Here is a 13,296-nt window from a genome sequence, read left to right as displayed (position 1 = left end):
TCTCCAAGTCTTTGTCTGCTGTTATTTTGTTGCCATGTAAACTTGATGCTACAGAGAGATCCATGTATAGTTTGGTGATGTTCAGTAAGGTTGTTTTGTAGCTATAGTTGTAATTGATCCATTCTTGCCCTTGTTTGTAATTATGGAGTGCCATAGCATGACTCAATCTTGCTCTACTTTTGCTATAAAATATTTCTGGCAGATTCTTAACATGATATTCATTTTTGCCAAGCTTATTGTAGTTGATCCATACATGCTATGCAATTGTTCTTGCCATGGTTAGCTTCATAAACATGCCATCTTTCTGTAGGTATGCAGTTTTGTCATGCATTGCTTCGTGGTGAGTGCATCAAGCTCACAAACATGCCTTCATATTATTGTTTCTGCCATGCTCTGTTTTCTGCTAAGTCTGAAACCTGATAACGAAACTTGCTATGTTTACATGCTTGCCATCATATCTTCTGAACATTTTTGGCTTATGGTCAGTAAGGGACTTTTGTCATATGCATTTAGTAGAACACTTTCATGCCTTGTTTTGCTATGTTAAGTTCCTATAGTATGTTGATTTCGTGCTCTGAACATTGCTACCTGATACTGTTTTCGCCATGTCCAGTAATTTCACCAAGTCTGTGAACCTGTTATCTTTTGCACTTTTGCCATGCTTGTTTGAGCTTGATATGTTGTGAACTAGCCATATCTCAGTGTTCATCTTTTGTCAAGCATCTCCTGTAGATTACTGTCATATGCTTTGCTGCTATGTTGGAGTGTTGTAGCATTGTTGCTTGTTGCATTTTAAGTGCTATCATGCTGTTAATCGCAGATTCGTGTCATTCTTGTTTTGCTTGCCATTTGCAAACCGTGCATCCGTTTCCGGTGATCTTTATATCGATTTCGACCGAAATCATCTCATCTTTCCAGTTGCATGCTTGGTTTGCCAAGTTACTGCCTTGTTCATCATTTTCCTTCCGGAGCACGCATATGCATCGCATATCATTTCTCGCATATCATACATGTTTTGCATCATGTTGCTTGTGCATTTCTCGTGGTTGGTTGTGGTTCCGTTTGTTTGTGTTCTTGTCTTGGGTAGAGCCGGGAGACGAGTTCGTGAACGAGGAACCTGTTGAGTACGCTTACGAGGATCAAGCTTTCGACAACTCTGAGAACCTTGCAGGCAAGATGACCACCCCTCGAAATCACTTCTATCTTTGCTATGCTAGTTGTTCGCTCTATTGCCATGCTGCGCTACCTATCACTTGCTATATCATGTCTCCCATTTTGCCATGTCAGCCCCTAACCATCCTTTCCTAGCAAACCGTTGTTTGGCTAAGTTACCGCTTTTGCTCAGCCCTTCTTATAGCGTTGCTAGTTGCAGGTGAAGTTGAAGTTTGTTCCATGTTGGAACATGGATATGTTGGGATATCACAATATCTCTTATTTAATTAATGCATCTATATATTTGGTAAAGGGTGGAAGGCTCGGCCTTATGCCTGGTGTTTTGTTCCACTCTTGCCGCCCTAGTTTCTGTCATACCGGGATTATGTTCCTTGAGTTTGCGTTCCTTACGCGGTCGGGTGATTTATGGGACCCCCTTGACAGTTCGCCTTGAATAAAACTCCTCCAGCAAGGCCCAACCTTGGTTTTACCATTTGCCACCTAAGCCTTTTTTCCCCCCGGGTTTTCTAGAGCCTGAGGGTCATCTTTATTTTAAACCCCCGGGCCAGTGTTCCTCTGAGTGCTGGTCCAAACTAGAGCCCTTTGCAGCGCCACCTTGGGGAAACTCGAGGATTGGTTTTAGTTGTACGGACTGCTCATCCAGTGTGCCCTGAGAACGAGATATGTGCAGCTCCTATCGGGATTTGTCGGCACATTCGGGCGGCTTTGCTGGTCTTGTTTTACCATTGTCGAAATGTCTTGTAGACCGGGATTCCGAGACTGATCGGGTCTTTTCGGGAGAAGGTTTATCCTTCGTTGACCGTGAGAGCTTATGATGGGCTAAGTTGGGACACCCCTGCAGGGTATTATCTTTTGAAAGCCGTGCCCGCGGTTATGAGGCAGATGGGAATTTGTTAATGTCCGGTTGTAGAGACCTTGTCACTTGACCCAATTAAAATACATCAACTGCGTGTGTAGCCGTGATGGTCTCTTCTCGGCGGAGTCCGGGAAGTGAACACGGTCTGGGTTATGTTTGACGTAAGTAGGAGTTCAGGATCACTTCTTGGTCATTGCTAGTTGACGACCGTTCCGTTGCTTCTCTTCTCGCTCTTTTTTGCGTATGTTAGCCACCATATATGCTTATTGCCGCTGCAGCTCCACCTCATTACACCATCCTTTTCCTATAAGCTTAAATAGTCTTGATCTCGCGGGTGTGAGATTGCTGAGTCCCCGTGACTCACAGATTCTACCAAAACAGTTGTAGGTGCCGACGATGCCAGTGCAGATGATGGGGTCGATCTCAAGTGGGAGTTCGACGAGGAACGTGGTCGTTACTATGTGTCTTTTCCTGATGATCAGTAGTGGAGCCCAGTTGGGACGATCGGGGATCTAGCATTTGGGGTTATCTTATTTTCATCTAGATTTTGACCGTAGTCGGTCTATATGTATGTATTTTGGATGATGTATGAATTATATTTATGTATTGTGTGAAGTGGCGATTGTAAGCCAACTCTTTATCCCATTCTTGTTCATTACATGGGATTGTGTGAAGATGACCCTTCTTGCGACAAAACCACTATGCGGTTATGCCTCTAAGTCGTGCCTCGATACGTGGGAGATATAGCCGCATCGTGGGCGTTACATCGAGCTCGCTGGTGATGTGATCGGTAGCCCCTGTATCAAGGTACCAATTTGTGTCCACTCCATAGGAAGAAGTGGTGGCCGACCCTGCGCTCTTGTCATTCTTGGTGAAGGAGATGTCGAAGCGGCGATAGCATTCGAGGGCGGTGTGGTTTTGCCTCTTGCAGATCTGGCAGGTGACTTTAGGAAGATCATCAGCTCCTCCGTTGCCGTTGCCGCTGCCGCGGCCACTGCCTCCATTGCCACGACCTCTGTTGCCGCGTCCACCACCTTCGTTGCCGCGACCACCATTGTCGCGACCACCTCCACCTCGGCCGAAACCACGGCCACGGGAGACGGCGTTGGCCGAGGACTGGGAGGAGTGATTGCCACCTTCGAACATAGCAAGGCGTTTCTCAAAACCAATCAACTGAGAGTAGAGTTCTGCTACCTTGATCGGTTCGGTCCTCGCAGCACAGATGGAAGAGACAAACGAGATGTAGTCGTAGTCTAGTCCAGCAAGGATGTAGGAGACTATGTCATCATCGTCGAGCGGCTTTCCTGCAGAAGCCATCTCGTCGCCCAGCGCCTTCATGCGCCCGATGTAGTCGGCGATGGTCGTGGTGCCCTTTTTGGTGTTGGAGAGGGCGATCCGCGTGTTGACGATGTTGGCCTGCGTCTGGGAGAGAAACATCTCCCTGATGGCGGTCCATGCCGCCGCGGCCTTGCTGCAGTGGGCAACCTGGATCATCGTCGAGTTGAAGATGAAGCTCAGCACCTGAGAGTCTTGCGCCAGTGCAATGAGATGCGCCGGGTTGGGCACATCGGTTGGCTTGCCATCCTTGTCAGCAAGCTTTCTCGATGAAGCTCAGCACCTGAGAGTCTTGCGCCAGTGCGATGAGATGCGCCGGGTTGGGCACATCGGTTGGCTTGCCATCCTTGCCAGCAAGCTTGGGTTCTGGGAACGGATGATCGGGGTTGAGGTGGTCGATCAGCTGCGCTCCTCGGACGGTGGCTAGGGCTTGTGCGCGCCACACCAGGTAATTGCCCCGGTGAAGCTTGTCAGCAATGGGAATGAGAGGAAAAGCGGTGGCGGCGGCGGCGCTGGAGCTAGCCATGTTTAGGGTTGGATGTTGGAGAGAAAGTAGGCTCTGAATACCATGAAAGAATAGGTTGAAGCGTATGCCTCTGGCAGGGACGCGCTGCGTGTTATATAGGCATCGACAGATTATAGGGTTTGGTGGTTCGGTAGAGCTGGATTGATCCTCAAGAAAAGTTATACAAGATGAGGATAAATCCTAACTACCTAACCACCTAATTACAATCAACTCACGCAACACCAGATCCTACCAGATGTATATACGGCTTATATAACTATACGTGTACAATACTTTCTAACACCCACCACATGGTAACACCACCACTTTCCGCTACTACATAGCCATATGGTATAGCACTGTACCGCTGGTGACCACCGTGTGGACGGCAACCACCGACGTGGTGGTGTCTGACCCGACCACCGCCTCCTTGGAAATCGCCCGCGACGGCAACCTTGTCCTCCGTGATATAGCCACGAACCGGCAGCTATGGTCGACAAATTTAAGTATAGCCTCCAACTCCACCATGGCCATCATCAGGGACAGCGGTAGCCTCGAACTAACCGATGCATCCAATTCATCCATGGTTTATTGGCAAAGCATAGAGCATCCCACAAACACCCTTCTTCCAGGGTCCAAGCTCGGGCTGAACAAAACCACGGGTCTGAGCCAGAAGCTTGTTCCTTGGAAGAACAGCGTAGACCCATCTCCTGGGTTGTTCTCTCTGGAGCTTGACCCCAATGGCAGCACACAGTACTTCATTCGGTGGAATGAATCTGTAAACTACTGGACCAGTGGCCCCTGGGACTGGGAAGGCAATAGATTCAGCCTTATGCCAGAGATGACAGGCGATTACATTTACGACTTCCAATTCGTCAACGACGCCACACAAAGCTACTTCTACTACTCGATAAAGAATGATTCATTATTAGTCTCGCGGTTCATCATTGACGTGACCGGACAGATCAAGCAGCAGGTATGGGCGGATAACTTACAGCAGTGGTTCTTGATCTGGGCCGTGCCACACACACTGTGCGATGTGTATATGCTCTGTGGTGCATACGGCAGCTGCACGGACAATGCCCTGCCGTACTGCAACTGTGTCAAGGGGTTCAGCCAGAAGGTTCAGACTGACTGGGATCTCCAGGATTACAGTGGTGGGTGCAAGAGGAACACACCATTGCAGTGCCAGACCAACTCGACTTCTGCACAGGCTCCGTCTGACAAGTTCCATATCATGGAAGATGTGCGCCTACCTGATAACGCTCAGGGTGCAGTGGCTACAGGCTCTCACGAATGTCAGGTGGCTTGTCTGAATAGTTGCTCTTGCACTGCTTACACTTACAATTACACAGGGTGCTTTGTTTGGCATGGGGACCTGATTAATCTCCAAGAACAGTACAGCGGGATTGGAGGAGGCACACTCCTCCTCAGGCTTGCAGCATCCGAGCTGCCAGATAAGCAGAGGAAGAAAACAAAGATCATTGGCTCAGTTATTGGTGGAGTTGGTGCATTTTTTATAATCCTTGCAATTGTGTTGTTCTTTCTATCTCGGATGTGCCGCCGAGACAGGACTTTTCGGATATCCAAGGCTGCTGGGGTCGCACTGACTGACTTCAGATACAGTGATCTGTTGGATGATATTCAAAGCATTGATTCACTTCTTCTCGATCTGTCAACACTAAGAGTGGCTACAAATGACTTTGGCGACGGAACTATGCTTGGTAAAGGAGGTTTTGGAATGGTTCATAAGGTACAAACCATGCCATATGTAGAATTTATCAACTTTATATATTTACCAATGAGCGTGTATTTCTTTCTTTCACAGGGAGTCCTACCTGACGGTAAACAAATAGCAGTAAAAAGGCTATCCCACAGTTCCAGACAAGGAATAGGTGAACTGAAAAGTGAACTAGTCCTTGTTGCTAAGCTTCGCCACAGGAATCTTGTGAGCCTAATTGGCGTTTGTTTGGAAGAACAAGAGAAAATACTTGTGTATGAATTTATGCCCAACAGAAGTCTTGACACCATTCTTTTTGGTACAACCTTTTCACTATTAATTTCTCAAGGAAAATTCTCACTATGGCCGAGCTTCAATAGGAGCAGTAGCCAAGTGCCACCAAACTTCCACTGCAATGCTGATACTTCTTGTTTAAATGCAGACTTTGAGAAACGCAAAGACCTAGATTGGGGGAGGAGGTTCAAGATTATCAGTGGAGTTGCTAGGGGATTACAATATCTCCACGAAGATTCTCAATTGAAGATAGTTCACCGGGACCTGAAAGCAAGCAACGTTTTGTTGGACTTTGATTATAACCCTAAGATTTCTGACTTTGGCTTAGCAAAGATATTTGGAGGGGATCAATCAGAAGATGTCACTAGACGTATTGCGGGGACATAGTAAGCACAGTCAGCATTTGATTGTTAGGCATCGAAGTAGAACCTATAGTAACAGTTATGTTCTTTTTGCAGTGGATACATGTCGCCTGAATATGCCATGCATGGTCAATACTCAGCAAAGTCGGACGCGTTCAGCTTCGGTGTTTTGGTTTTGGAGATCGTCACAGGAAGAAGAAACAATGGCTCCTGCAACTCCGAGAAATATGTTTATCTCGTCAATCTTGTAAGTACTTAAGAACCAATGCTAGTTAACTCTCTGCGCGCTGCTGAATCCTATCATTATAACCGAACAATTTACCAATCTGGTGCAGGTATGGGAGCACTGGACCAAGGGAAATGTCATCGAGTTGATCGATCCATCCCTTAGCGGCCATCCCTCTCACGTTGACCAGGTGCTGAAGTGCATCCAAATCGGACTGCTGTGTGTGCAGAACAGACCTGAAGATAGGCCGACAATGTCGTCGGTGAATGTCATGCTTAGCAACCAGAGTGCTCGTCTCCCTTCTGTTTCCATGCCAGCCTTCTGTGACAGATTGAGTGGATGCAGTGATAATTCAGAATTGGCGTCTTCAAATGGAATGACCGTCACAAAACTAGAGCCAAGATGAGCCTTGAAGCAGTTGCTGAACCAGTTTGTACTAGTGTTACTTTACTACGTATCTTTTAGAGATGAGTTTGATGTACCTGGTGCTTATGTTTCATGGCTATGATGAAAAGTCTTATGTGCCTCCAAGGTTATCTTCAGTATCAGTTTTGCTGTGAAGTGAGATTATGGTATTGCTGCTGGAGAAAATGTCAGTGGTATTATTAGCTGCGATATTTGGCTCATACAAATACATGTATCAATAGTTAATTTAGCAGCCTTTCCATTTTGGCTATCTTCTAAGATTAGCTTTCGTTCTTGTAAAATTTCACTTGCAATATAGACAAGGTTTTCATATGGATCTTGGTGGTTTTCTATGGTGCAGAGCAAACCCAGTTTTGTGCGGGTGGCGAAACAGATTTAACGTTGTCGTTGGTAGCTTGGATTTAAGACAATACTAAGACGCTTGACGAAGTGCTCATGAGCAAAGATTGAGAATAAAGACCCCTAAAACTTAGATAGGGCCCTTTGTAATCATACCTCACTGGTGGCAAGGGTTGAGCCTTACGACAGACAAACAGGTGGCCTTGGCGTTTAACAGCTTGGTCAAATGGGAGCTAGGTAATGGGAGACAAGTGTTGTTCTGGAAGGACAGATGGATCAATGGAAGTTCTGTCGCTGAGATAGCACCGATGGTATGGGCCATGATCAAGACCTAGGTGGTGAATAGGAGAACGGTTATGGATGCTATGCACTCTCATGCTTGGACTTCAGACATTGTTGGGGAAATGAACACGGACGGCCTGGTGCAATTCATCCGGCTCTGGGAACTGATCATTGGAATGAGCCTCAATTCTACCAACGGTGCAAGATCGATTGGAGACGTGGTGGTCAGAATCAAGGAAGCACATCTCTAAACTGCACCGCAAAGGCTACGACACGCTTGTCATCCTGATATGCTGGAACCTTTGGAAGCAAAGAAATGGTTCGCGCACCAACAATGCCAATGAATGGGGAGCCGCGGACATGATCGCTCATGAGTTGAGATTATGGATAGTGGCTAGGGGTAGAGGAGTCCAACATCTAGCCGAGTAGTAGATTTAGTGTGTGGAGTGGAGTTTGGGTATGCTTCCTGCTGTGGGATTAGCCACCCATTGTACTTCTTGTAATTAACCCTCTGCCTTCTATAAAGCTAAGGTACGCAATTTGCGTACTCTCGAAAAAAATACCTCACTGATGGTCAACACTGAAGCAGCATCTCATAGGAGAAACCAACCTTTGTTCAAATTTGACTAGGATGGTTACTAAGCATGGTGTCTTTAACATGGGTCAAATTGCTAGCACGATGATCAATGTATTCTCGAACTCAAGCTGGGTGTACATAGAGAATGATGCCCACGGGCTAGAATAGAAAGCCAAAAACTGCAAGGCAGATCAATTTTCCTTTCACCAACGTGTCATCCCACGCCTTTGTTCAGTTTAAGTTTTAGAATCATCACTTTGAACCAAATTCAGCATTACAGCCCCTTTGGTAGCAAAGTATTTTCAAAGTACCCTGATGATACTACAGCTTTTCTAAATACCATATTTTAATTCGCTGTAAGGTGTTTGGCTACCCATAAAAACTGCAGTATTAATACTGTGGTATTCCCAAAACCAGAGTATTTTCTCTGTCTAATAAAAAGAACCCATCACCGCCCCGTCGTCTCTGAAGATCTTCTACTCCGGCGGCCATGGACAAACCAAGAGACAGCAAATTAAAGAACAATAGTGGATACACTGTTCCTCATCCTCCCGCCTCTCTGCGCAGGTCGCCCGTTGCCCCCCTCCCGCCCCTGTGTTGTCATCCAGGAAGCTGGGCGCACGTCTTCTAATCTAGTTCACCTAACATGATTTAGCATAAGTTCGCTTCCGCGTGCAGTGGTAGCTAGCCACGAGCTACATACCTTGCCGTAGACCATGCGGTGGATGCCACGCCGCGGAGCGACCCTCACACAACGACGAATGCCGACCCTTGGCACCCCGAGGCCATGGAACGTTCTCATGGTGAAGAGGCTGCAGAGAAGCACCTGGGCGCGGCGGGACGACGATACACGAGGAGTCAGTGGCACAGAATGCTTGGAGCTAGCTGTGGACACGACGAACACCATCTTGGCTGCTCGTTTACAGTTCACTTAAGCTCCTTGTTCTTGTTCCCCTCGACCGTGATGTGGATGAAGGTCAGGCCGTTCCAGTCCACGCGCACTTGTGCAGCTTCTGACCAGCAACGCCATATGCAGAGCGTGACGTGTTACCTCCACCACGACCCAGACGGTGATGAGTCGGCTACTTCGTGTTGCTGAGCGTCCTCCACGAGAAGCTACAAGCCATGCCTATGGCCGTGCAGTGCCATTCAGTTTGTGCATGCGGATGGTAAATATGCATGGCCGATCAGTTGCACGCAACGTCGAGCTAGCTAAAACTCATTTTACATCGCTACATCGGCACTAGCCAAACGGGTCGCTGTATTATCAATACTCTAAAATAGTTTGATATGTCAAAACTGTGGTATCTTGCACCAATGGGTTAAAATACTGCAGTTTTCAATACCCTGGTTTTTGCAGTACTTTGCCATCAAACACAGCCGCATGTTTTTTTCCGTTTCAGTGTTTTCGTATCATGTGATCCAAAATAGACCCTACTACCGCTGTAACCTTTTACAAGACGTTTTTAGAGTCTATGACAGTGTCAAAAAAACGTCTTACATTAAGTTACAGAGAGAGTATAGTATATAATGATGAACTGAGCACATAGCTAGTGATCTTCTTTGATGGCGTTGTCAAGCCGAGCGCCGCTGCTCAAACCTCTGCTTCCTCCTCCTCCAGGCGCTACCAATCCACCAGCATCTGCCGTGATCTCCAGGAGCCACCGGCCAAACCACACAGCTCATCTGGGACATGGCCTTCCCCTTGATCCACACTTGGGCGCCACTCGCCATGAAGCATACATGTCCATGCCCATGCCCATGTCATCATAACAGTGTGATCCACACTTGGGCGCCACTCGCCATGAAGCATACGTGTCCATGCCCATGTCATCATAACAGTGTGATTGAAGACCAACCATGGTCCTGCCGGGGTTCCGCTCACCATGAAGGCCATGATCATGGAGTAAGTAGCCTTCGCTATGTTGTGTGCATCAGAATCAAGTATGCACACACCAGACGGCCCATTCACAGAGCATTGCCTTCCATCACATCATCCTGGTGATCACCGGCAACTGCAGACAGCTGCAGCAGCACATCGTCAACAGGAGCAGAGTCAGGACGAGACGTGAGTGACCCGACGACGAAAGAATGGACCTCCTTCTCGAGCTCGATCCAGCTCTTGCCGGTATCCTTCCTCAGACCCATCTCCCTCATCTTCTTCATAACCTTGGCCCGATCATCCCATCGGCCTTCCGCTGAGTAGATGTTTGATAGCAAGACGTAAGAAGCAGGGGACTCAGGGTCCACAAGGAGCAACTTCTCAGCCGCGTATTTCCCGATCTCCAAGTTCTGATGGAAGCTACAAGCTCCCATTAAGGCCTGCCAAAGGATAGCACTGTCCTTGAAAGGTCCGTCCTCGATGAATGACTTTGCGTCGTCTAACTGACCAGCTCGGCCAAGCATGTCGACCACACATGCATAATGTTCTACCCTTGGGAGCACTCCGTACTGCGATGACATGGAATTCAAGATCTCCAGCCCCTTCTTTGCTGATCCAACATGGCTACAGCCATGTAGTAGTGATAAGAAGGTGACATCTGTGGGATTGGCACCGCTGGCTTTCATGGATTCAAACAGTTGAAAGACTTCAGAACCTTGACCATGCCGCGCAAAGGCTGCAATGATCGAGTTCCATGAGATTGAGTTCTTGCTGGGCGTCTCATCGAACACTTGGACAGACTCTTGCAGCTCACCGCACTTTGAATACATATTGATCAGACCATTGCAGACATATATGTTCCTTCCAAAGCACTTCTTGATGACCAGTGCATGGATTTGCTTCCCAAGAGCAATTGGCGCGGAGGCACCGAATGCCCCCAGAACTGCAGAAACCATGTTTGTATCAATGCAGATTTCTTCACCCGCCATCTCAGCGAACAATTCGAACGCCTTCTCTTCCAGTCCATTTTGAGCAAATCCGACCAGAATGACTGTCAAGAAAACTTCGTCAGGCTGCCGACATGCGCGAAACACACTCAGAGCATCCTCCATTAAGCCGCATTTAGAGTAAACATCCATGAGCCCACTCTCTACATGGAGGTCGGTCGCAAGTCCAGCCTTCACAATAAGGGCATGAATCTGCTTGCCTTCCTTGGCTGCCAGAGATCCAGCGCAGGCTAACAGGGAGCTCGAGTATGTCGCATTGTTGGCGTCCACAGTGCGCCTCATCTGTCGAAACAACAGGATGCTGTCCTCGTAGAGCTCTGCTCGAGCCATCCCAGAGATCATCGCCGTCCATGTGATGACGTTCCTCCCTGTCATTCCCTGGAACGCCCTCTTGGCCGAGTCCGGAGATCCACACTCGAAGTAGGCGGTCACTAGCGCGTTCCCGATGGACACCTCGCCCTCAAACCCACGCGAGACGACCAGCCCGTGCACCATGGCACACGCGGGGAGGGACACTGCACGCGCGCTCACAGACAGGACTGTGGTGAAGGTGGCGTGGTCGCACGAGAGGCCCGAGCGCAGCATCCGCCTGAACTGTAGGAGCGCGTCGTCGGCGCCGGATGACGAGGCGGCGGCGGAGGAGATGAGCGAGTTCCAGGAGATAGAGTCCCGGACGCGCATTTCGTCGAACACCCTGGTGGCGTCGTCGTGGCGGCCGCACCTGGCGTACATGGAGACGAGCGCGTTCCAGGCGACGAGGACGTGGCGGAGGGAGGGGTGGAGCGGGCATAGGAGGAAGTGGGCGGGGTTCTTGACGACGGTGGCGTGGAGGGCGGCGCCCAGGCGGTGGTCGGCGGCGCGGCCGCAGCGGGCGAGGAGGCCGCTGAGGTAAGCGTAGTTGAGGAGTGCGGGGACAGCCATTTTCTTGAGGGTCATGTACATGCTCAGCTTTTATAATAACAATAATATTGTTTTTTGCGGGGAAGATTATTAATTTCCGAATAACAATAATATTGTTACTACTGTACCATATACGATACTGTAAAACATATTTAGCTCAAGTACTAGCTTGAAAAAACAATCTATATTGTGGGACTGAGGGAGTATTATTTTTCATCGATATTCTGTGTGGTGAAAGAAATAGGATTTTACATTTTTTGGGTAAAATATAGGATTTTACTATTTACTATTTTCTCTCGATTCCAAATTAAGTTTAAAATTTGTGTGTTGGAAAACTCAAGTTTGACCATTAATTTAATATACTAAATGTGTGTTGTCTTTCATAAGAATTATATCATGGTATTTGTATTTGGACAAAGTTTTGAATGATATGATTTTTATGACATATAACAAATATATTTTTCATCAAATTAATAGTCAAAATTAAATCATGTATTCTCGCAAAAAAAAGTTAAAATCATGCAGATCACATGAGCAGACGAATACTCACATTTACCAATGAGCTTTCTAACTTAACGATCATCCCTTTTTGCGAAAATGGCCAAAGCCGCTTTCTCATAGATCCTTTCGACACAGCGGTGCATGTCGCGGGTCGCCAAGTTGATATTTCGGGCGGCCACCACCTTTGGATCCTCCTTCTCCGGCTCCAGCAATGCTACGAGCGGATCCATGTGGCGGCGGACGACGAAAAGGGCGGGAACAGGGTGGAGAGTGACAACGATCAGCTAGAGAGGGTGGCAATGCACGGGCTTGGTGCGGAAACAATGCGGATATGACCAAATGTGCGGGCTCCAAGTGGGGATTTTGGGTGGACCGGGATTGTTGGAGTCCTACGTGGAGGAGTTCCGGACTCCCGCAAATCTTCCCCAACTTTGCATTCGGTTTGCGGGATTTTGAACACACGGACACATCAGTGGACGTATGCGGCGCCGCATTGGATGGCGAAAAAAAATCCGAATGTTTTGCGGCACAGATTGGAGATGCCCTAAGTATGGCTTAAAAAGCAAACATACAGTGAATGAGAGCAAAATAACCACATGTTCATTAATTTACAGCAGTGGTTCAAATACTGCCTTCAGTTTAGGTGTGGCTTAAAATACAAATGTCACATAAAGGAGGGTAAATGAATCATATTTTCCTGAATTTATGTCGGTAGTTCAAATAGACCATTGGATTTCAGTATTTTGGTACATCTTGTACAACAAAAATGTTGTATTTTTTGTCAAACGTTTTGGTTTGCGACATAGTTTGCATCGGCCAATCGGCTACAATGTGGGTCGTATCGCTCTTTTAAGACCACACCGATATGAGCACAGTATTCGATTTTTGAACCTTGATCATAGCAAAGAAAA

At 47.6% G+C, this 13,296-nt stretch overlaps 2 protein-coding genes and 1 non-coding gene across 3 annotated transcripts in view; 1 reads left to right on the top strand and 2 right to left on the bottom strand.

Annotated features, from left to right (window-relative positions):
- LOC109770698 (G-type lectin S-receptor-like serine/threonine-protein kinase At4g27290) overlaps positions 1-7,196 on the top strand; it is a 30,185-nt gene extending 22,989 nt beyond the window's left edge. The window contains exons 2-6 of the mRNA XM_073506666.1: positions 4,178-5,622; positions 5,698-5,908; positions 6,032-6,269; positions 6,342-6,492; positions 6,581-7,196. Coding sequence (XP_073362767.1) covers positions 4,178-5,622; positions 5,698-5,908; positions 6,032-6,269; positions 6,342-6,492; positions 6,581-6,877 — 2,342 coding nt within the window. The 3' untranslated portion in view covers positions 6,878-7,196. The remainder of the gene's footprint in view (positions 1-4,177; positions 5,623-5,697; positions 5,909-6,031; positions 6,270-6,341; positions 6,493-6,580) is intronic.
- LOC120972988 (small nucleolar RNA Z247) lies at positions 3,187-3,328 on the bottom strand. Its single transcript, XR_005767117.1, has one exon. It is a non-coding gene; the product is annotated as a small nucleolar RNA Z247 (small nucleolar RNA).
- Positions 7,197-9,413: 2,217 nt separating the features above from the next.
- On the bottom strand, positions 9,414-11,893 carry LOC109770696 (pentatricopeptide repeat-containing protein At3g05340). Its single transcript, XM_020329409.3, has one exon. The coding sequence runs from the start codon at positions 11,714-11,716 to the stop codon at positions 10,064-10,066; it is 1,653 nt and encodes a 550-aa protein (XP_020184998.1). The 5' UTR covers positions 11,717-11,893; the 3' UTR covers positions 9,414-10,063.
- Positions 11,894-13,296: the final 1,403 nt, after the last annotated feature.

Source organism: Aegilops tauschii, chromosome 1 (genome assembly GCF_002575655.3).
Source record: "Aegilops tauschii subsp. strangulata cultivar AL8/78 chromosome 1, Aet v6.0, whole genome shotgun sequence".
NCBI lineage: Eukaryota > Viridiplantae > Streptophyta > Magnoliopsida > Poales > Poaceae > Aegilops > Aegilops tauschii.
This window is presented reverse-complemented; position numbering and strand designations above follow the sequence as displayed.